The sequence below is a fragment of the Phacochoerus africanus genome, chromosome 2 (assembly GCF_016906955.1).
Source record: "Phacochoerus africanus isolate WHEZ1 chromosome 2, ROS_Pafr_v1, whole genome shotgun sequence".
In the NCBI taxonomy this organism is placed as follows: domain Eukaryota; kingdom Metazoa; phylum Chordata; class Mammalia; order Artiodactyla; family Suidae; genus Phacochoerus; species Phacochoerus africanus.
In genome coordinates this window covers 163,956,390-163,963,316 of record NC_062545.1, presented here as the reverse complement: position 1 = coordinate 163,963,316, position 6,927 = coordinate 163,956,390, and the positions used below count along the sequence as shown (strand labels likewise).

Genomic DNA, 6,927 nt, shown 5'->3' with positions numbered 1-6,927 from the left:
CTTAGGCAAAAGAAATCTGTGTATACAGTCATGCCTGCGTATCTGCAGGGGATTGGTTCCAGAACCTGCCATGCACACCAAAGTCTGAAGAAGATGCTTAAGTCCCAAATGGAAAATGGCTTAGTATAGCCGGCTCTGCGTATCCGTGGGATCTGCATCTGCAACTGTACCCTGGAAGACCGCAGCACAGAATGACAGCATGTTTTATTGGAAGCTAGTCTGAAAGGGTGAGATGGAGACACACAGGAGGAAAAAAAAAAAAAAGAAAAAGAAAGAGGAGAGAAAGGAAGAGGGGCAAGAAAAGGAGGAAGAGGATGAGAGAGAAAGTGGGGAAGAGAGAGAGAAAGAGACACATGCAGAGAGACTGATTTAACTTCTCAATGCTATGTGTCAATCCCTTCTGTCCGCATGCTATCACCAAGTTCAGACAAGAGATGACAGGGAATGCAGAAACAGCCGTAGACTTTCTAGTTGCCCTTGCCCCCCACCTCTAGCCCCTACACCCAACTCCCACCTCCACCTGAATCCATTCTTCATAAGCCTCTAGAATGATGATCTACAGTGCAAATAGTGGCAAAGTCTAGTTCCAGATCCTGCCCCTTGGCTTCATGTATAATTCAATGAGAAGCATCAAGGACACGAAGGAGGCTGGAGTAAGAGGTGGGGTGAGATTTGATGGACCTTGAGCCTGCAGCCTGGGCTCCCTGTGGGCACCCTGACCTTCTTTCTCTGAGGGGACCTGGACTCCTGCTAATAGTTGGACAGGGTGAGAACTTGCCCTCTAAGAAGTCAGAGACAAATGCCATTGGCTTGTGTTGCTTCATGGCTGTCCTGAGGATCTTTAGGCAGATGTGTGTTCTGCCTCTTTCTCAGCTGAAAGTTCATGCTTCACCATAGTTATAACTAAAAGGACCATGTGATTCCTGCTATAGGGTGCTCGCTAAACCCTCTACCAGGAACATTTAGGAACAACCAAGTTGTTGTCCATGTATTTGTAGACAGCCTGATCCTCATGGTTCTTCTAACTGCTCACTACGTTCAGGTATACGCGGTTTGAAACACTCCACAGGACAGTGGCCGCCTCCACCTGGACCTGGTCCCTCCTCCACACCCACCCTGCCCCTCACATCACAGAACACTTCTGCTCTGCCGTCTGCTTGATTTCTGTGAAGGTAGCCTGGGCTTTCTCTTTTATGGTATCCAAGTCCATGTTCTGAAGATTCTGTAACTGCCCAAGAATAGAATCCTTATCTTCTTCTTCTTCTTGATCTTCATTTACCATTTTCCGGAGATCTTCGGGCAAATCCACATCATCTCCAGCCATCTGGATTTGGTTCTCATCCATTTCACTCTGTGTGGGAAAATAAACACGAAGATGGAGCAACCACTTGAAGACAAAGAAATTCTGAAAGCGGCAGGGAGATAAAAGTCTGTTGAGGAAGGATAGAGGGAATGCGAGATGCTTGGCCCTGTCTCGCAGCAGATCCTGGGCCTGGGGGTGGTCGTGGAGGCCACAGGGCCTGGCTGAGACACCCCTTTCAGAACCACTAGCACAGTGGTTCTCAAAGTGTGGTCCCTGGAAGAGCCGCATAGCATCATCTGGAGACAGGTTAGAAACACAAATTCTCCAGCCCCATGCCAGACCTACGGAATCAGAAAGGTGTAGTCCAGCAATCTTCATTTTAAGAATCCCTCTTTGTCATGCTGATGCCTTAAAAGTTTGACTGAGTCTGCCTCAGGGCAGCTCTGTGAGCTTTTTTGTCCAGCAGCCCCAGGCTGTGACTCAATGGCCCTGGCTGGTGCCCCCTCTGCAAGATGGGGTTTGGGTTCACAGGGCCAGACAATACTCCCTGGATCCAGCCATCACTTTTCAGTGGCAACTTCTGTTTATTTTATTTTATTGTTTTATTTTATTCTAATTATTTTATTTTATTTTTATCTGGAGGTTCCCAGGCTAGGGGTCAAATCAGAGCTGTATCCACTGGCCTGTGCCACTGCCACAGCCACAGCAATGCCAGATCCGAGTTGCGTCTGCAAACTACACCACAGCTCACAGCAACATCAGATCCTTAACCCACTGAGTGAGGCCAGGGATTGCACTCACATCCTCATGGATAGTAGTCAAGTTCATTACCACTGAGCCAGAATGGGAACTCCGTAACTTCTGTTTAGTCATTGTCCCTTCCCTCCCTTCTACTAGACATGGTACAGAATCGTGCCAAGTGCAAACTTACATCCTTGTCACCTGGAAGTGAATCTGGTGCACAGCAACTAAGGCTGCTGCAGTGACAATGCCAGATCCTTCACCTGCTGCACCACAAGAGAACTTCACACAGCACCTGCTTATTAAATGAATCATCCATGCCAATACTCCAACTCAGAGCCCCCACCATCTAGCCTTGCATGTTACTGGTGCCTAACAATTTCGTTTTGGGTTCCTAAGTGTGGCTCTTCTAGAATCTCTTAGTCTCAGAAATCCCTCTACCCTTAGGCTGCAGAGCCCTTTGTTTAGTTACTAAGAAGGATCTAGAGAAAATTTTCTCTGGGAAAGGCAAGGGTCGTTTTCATCCTCAGATGTAATTTTCTGAGATCAGGTTGTAATGTGAGGCAAAGTGGGCTTCTGGGACACAGAAGATTAAAAAGAGCATCAGAAAAGTGAGGGGAAGGAAAGCTCTAAGTGATCTTGTGATCTTGCTGGGAAAGAGGTCTAAGCAGACTGTAGAGCCCACCTTGGGGTAGTTGCGAGCAGCCTGGAATTTGTTACCAAAGGGAAAAATGAAAAACCACATAAAGGGAAAAATGATCTCTTTAGTCTTGGACTGCATTGATTTGAATTTAGAAAGATCTGGGCACCTGCTGAGTTCTCTGTTCTGATGCCCCATGACTCCAGGTCTACAATGGACTTCAGGAGGCAGCCCTTCCCCAGAGCTCCTTTTTTTTTTTTTTGTCTTTTTAGGGCTTCACCTGCAGCATGTGGAGGTTCCCAGGGTAGGGGTCTAATTGGAGCTACAGCTGCCAGCCTACACCACAGCCACAGCAACGCCAGGTCTGAGCCGTGTCTGCAACCTACATCACAGCAACGCTGGATACTTAATCCACTGAGCAGGGTCAGGGATCTAACCTGCATCCTCATGGATAATAGTCAGGTTCCTAACCCACTCAGCCACAACTGGAACTCCCCCCGGATCTCTCTTTATCTGATTCTCTGGGTGGAGTGACAGCAAGGCTGGCTCCAGAAACAGCCTGAGAGGTGGACTTTTGATGCAGATGGGGACGGAGGCCTGTGGGCGGCAGGGTCCTCAGCCAGGTCCTCCCTGGAGACCTCTGGGAAGGGCGACTCTCAGCATTGCCTCCTGCCTCCTGAGGTGAGAGAAGCTTCTTGGTACACTTGGCCAGGACTTGGCCCCTCAAAGCGCTTAGCAGATTAATTAGTTCCTCGTCAAACTGGTGTGGGGATTAATTAGTTAGTTAATCCCCAGGGGCTCCCAGCCAAGCCTCTGTTTCTGTTTATTTTTTATTTACCTGCCCTGGAAAGTTGCCTCCCTTGCAGATAGATGGTCCTCTGGGCATTTTTGCCAGGAGGAGAGGGAAAGCAGGACCGTGCCTGGCAAGTCTTAGGTCATGTCAGTGTGGGACCCCTGTTCTCTCTGCTGCACCCCAATAAAACGGACATGATTTGGGAGTTCCCGTTGTGGCTCAGCGGGTTAAGAATCCGACTAGTATTCGTGAGGATGCAGGTTCGATCCCTGGCCCCACTCAGTGGGTTAAGGATCTGGCACTGATGTGAGCTGCTAAATGGGTCACAGACATGGCTCGGATCTGTTGTTGCTGTGGCTGTAGCGCAGGCCTGCAGCTGCAGTTCTGATTCGACTGCTAGACTGGGAACTTCCATATGCCATGGGTGTGGCCCTAAAAAGAAAAATAAACACATCAAAATAAAAATGGACATGATTTGAAAAGACATTCCCGGGAATTCTGGCACCCCCACCTCTTGGGTTGGTGATAAGGTCTCTGAACGTGTCACCAATTTCAAATCTGGACAGAGTAGTTGCCATGGGCCTGGAGGGACAGGTAGCTGGAGAAACCAAAGGGCCAGTAAGCCAGCCAGCCGGTGCCCAAAGAGACCTGATCCACTCATGAGGGCTCCCCTGCTCCCCTGCCCCTGCTTCACCAGCTCAGCTTGATTTTTTCCTCCTTCCACCTGCCTAGGGAAGGGAGTACAGTGGTGTTTCACTTTGCCTCCCAACTCAGAGAGGGGATCTGAAGCAGCACAGCTGCTACCGAAGTGGTTCTCAAAGTGGGGTCCTGAAGCCAGCTGCAGCAGCATCTTCCAGAACCTTGTTAGAGATACACATTCTCTGGAGTTCCCGTCATGGCTCAGTGGTTAACGAATCCGACTAGGAACTATGAGGTTTCGGGTTCGATCCCTGACCTTACCCAGTGGGTTAAGGATCCAGTGTTGCCTGAGCTGTGGTGTAGGTTGCAGATGCGGCTCGGATCCCGTGTTGCTATAGCTCTGGTGTAAGCCGGCAACTACAGCTCCAATTAGACCCCTAGCCTGGGAACCTCCATATGCCACGGGTGCGGCCCTAGAAAAGGCAAAAAGACAAAAAAAAAAAAAGAGAGAGAGAGAGAGAGAGATGCATTCTCAGGCTTCCTCCAGACCCGTGGACAAAACTCACTGGTGATTTGGGTGCTTGCTGAAGAGGAAGGGCTGTAACTTACCCATCTGTAAGTCTCAGAACCCGGCGGAGCGGCGGCCATGTAGACACAGACCATAGATGTTTACTGAATGACACGGTGAGCGCGTTGTCAGGGACTATAGCAGTCCTAAGAATACTTGAATGTGCAGGCCCTCTTTACTGTACAGAGTTCTAGTTTCCTAACTACTGACTTATTTATCATTACACTCCTATTGGGACAATGCAGCCTAGAGCAAGTGTTGGCTTGAGAATCAGATTGCCTGAGCGTGAAAGTCGCCTCCACCACTTGCAGGCTGTGTGATCTTGGGCACCTTCCACCACCTCTCTGGGCTTTATTTCCTTACCTATAACTTAAGGTTATAGTATTTGCCTCAGAGTTATAGAAGATTAAGTGATAACTGAATTATTTGGAACATATTATGCTTTTAAGTAAAGGTGGCTATTCCTAAATGTAATAACCGTTGAAGGTGGGGTGGGGGTGTGCGTGTGGAGGGATTTGCACTGCATAGTCCTGATCTACACACGGTGGTCAGTCCCATCAGAAGGCCTTGCTCTCTCGGCACCTTCCCTCTGGCCTGGGAATGACTTCTACCTTCACTCCAGAGGCTCGGGTTTCCTAGCAAACTGGGTCTCTTCATTTCCCTTTTAGCACCAGAACCTCCATTCTGGGGGAGTGCCACCCAGAGGGCCCAGCTTCTCTTACCCCCTGTCAGCCCCTCCCTAATGTTTGTGGGATGTAGAGGATGGTGAATAGTGATAAAGGTCCTTGGCTCGTTACCTGGGCCTCTTCTCCCCCCTCAATCCCTGTTTCTATCCTTCAGTGGAAGCCTTGTGTATATGGTTCCCAGTATACAGACCCCTGCCCTAGTTTTCAGGCTTAGTGGTACAAAGGCCAGCAGCTCAGGGTATCCTCGAGAGGAGATACTCAGTGCAGAGTCTTGGGCAGGCCGCGGAATGCATATAGGCAGGGAATTCAGGGCCCTGGGCACCCAGAGTGTGGTCTAGAAAGGGGTGTGGGGCCTCTGGGTAAACCTGTGGCTTTGGCTGGCAGACTTCTTGGCCCTTGTAAAGGAGTGTGGCCAGAGGAAGGACAGAGTCCTCTAAAGCATGGGGCCCTGGGCAAGTGGCTCTAGTTGTTCAGTCTAAAGGCAGCATTGGGTGTGGTCAACAGCAGTGGTCAGAGTGTCCTACAATCTGCATCCTTCTAGAAGGATAGTAGACTGCCCATCAGAAACACCATTGCTTCAAATGATGATTTTAGAACTAGAATCAACTTCCTGGGTTGCAGCCTGCACCATGGGCACCTTGTAAGTAGGCATAGGATAACGAGGCAGGGCTAGTGAGTGGCTAGGGCTCAGAAGGAACCAAACCTGGACACCTGCACTCATTACCACTGGATCCTAGTGGGTGGCCTAGCTCCATACCTGCAGAAGTGGCCTAGGAGACAGGAAGACCATGGGTTTTGGAGTCAGGAGAACTGGTTCTGTCCTTCACCTGCTGCATGACCTTGGGCAAGTCACTTTACACTTTGATGCCCACTGAGAAGGCATCAATTGAGCGGATTGAATGAGACATATTGTGAAATGGCCTTGTAAGCATCTCAGCTCTGGACAAACAGTAGCTGTGGTTATTAATATTTTAGAGGGAGTTCCCACTGTGGTGCAACGGGGTTGTCTGGGTCTCTGCAACACCAGGATGCAGGTTTGGCACAGTGGGTTACAGGATCTGTAGCTGTGGCGTAGGTCGAAGCTGTGGCTCAGATCTGATCCCTGGCCTGAGACCTCCCCAGCCTTCGGGGTGGCCAAAAAAGAAAAAAAAATTTTTTTTTAGAGGAACAAGGGTAGCTGACACATGTACTCCGATGTTCATTGCAGCACTATTTTCAATAGTCAAGACATGGAAACGACAAATGTCCATCGACAGAAGAGTGGACGAAGAAGATGTGGTACATGTACACAATGGAATATTACTCAGCCATTAAAATGAATGAAATACCAGCATTTTTAGCAACATGGATGGACCTAGAAATTATCATGCTAAGTGAAGTCAGCCATACAATGAGACACCAACATCAAATGCTTTCACTGACATGTGGAATCTGAAAAAAGGACAGACTGAACTTCTTTGCAGAACAGATACTGACTCACAGACTTTGAAAAACTTATGGTCTCCAAAGGAGACAGTTTGGGGGGTGGGGGGATGTGCTTGGGTTGTGAGGTGGAAA

General features: G+C 49.1%; 1 protein-coding gene across 1 annotated transcript in view; it reads right to left on the bottom strand.

Annotated features, from left to right (window-relative positions):
• Positions 1–329: 329 nt before the first annotated feature.
• Positions 330–6,927, bottom strand: part of CPLX4 (complexin 4) — a 28,732-nt gene continuing 22,134 nt past the window's right edge. Inside the window, exon 3 of the mRNA XM_047767033.1 lies at positions 330–1,351. Coding sequence (XP_047622989.1) covers positions 1,124–1,351 — 228 coding nt within the window. The 3' untranslated portion in view covers positions 330–1,123. The remainder of the gene's footprint in view (positions 1,352–6,927) is intronic.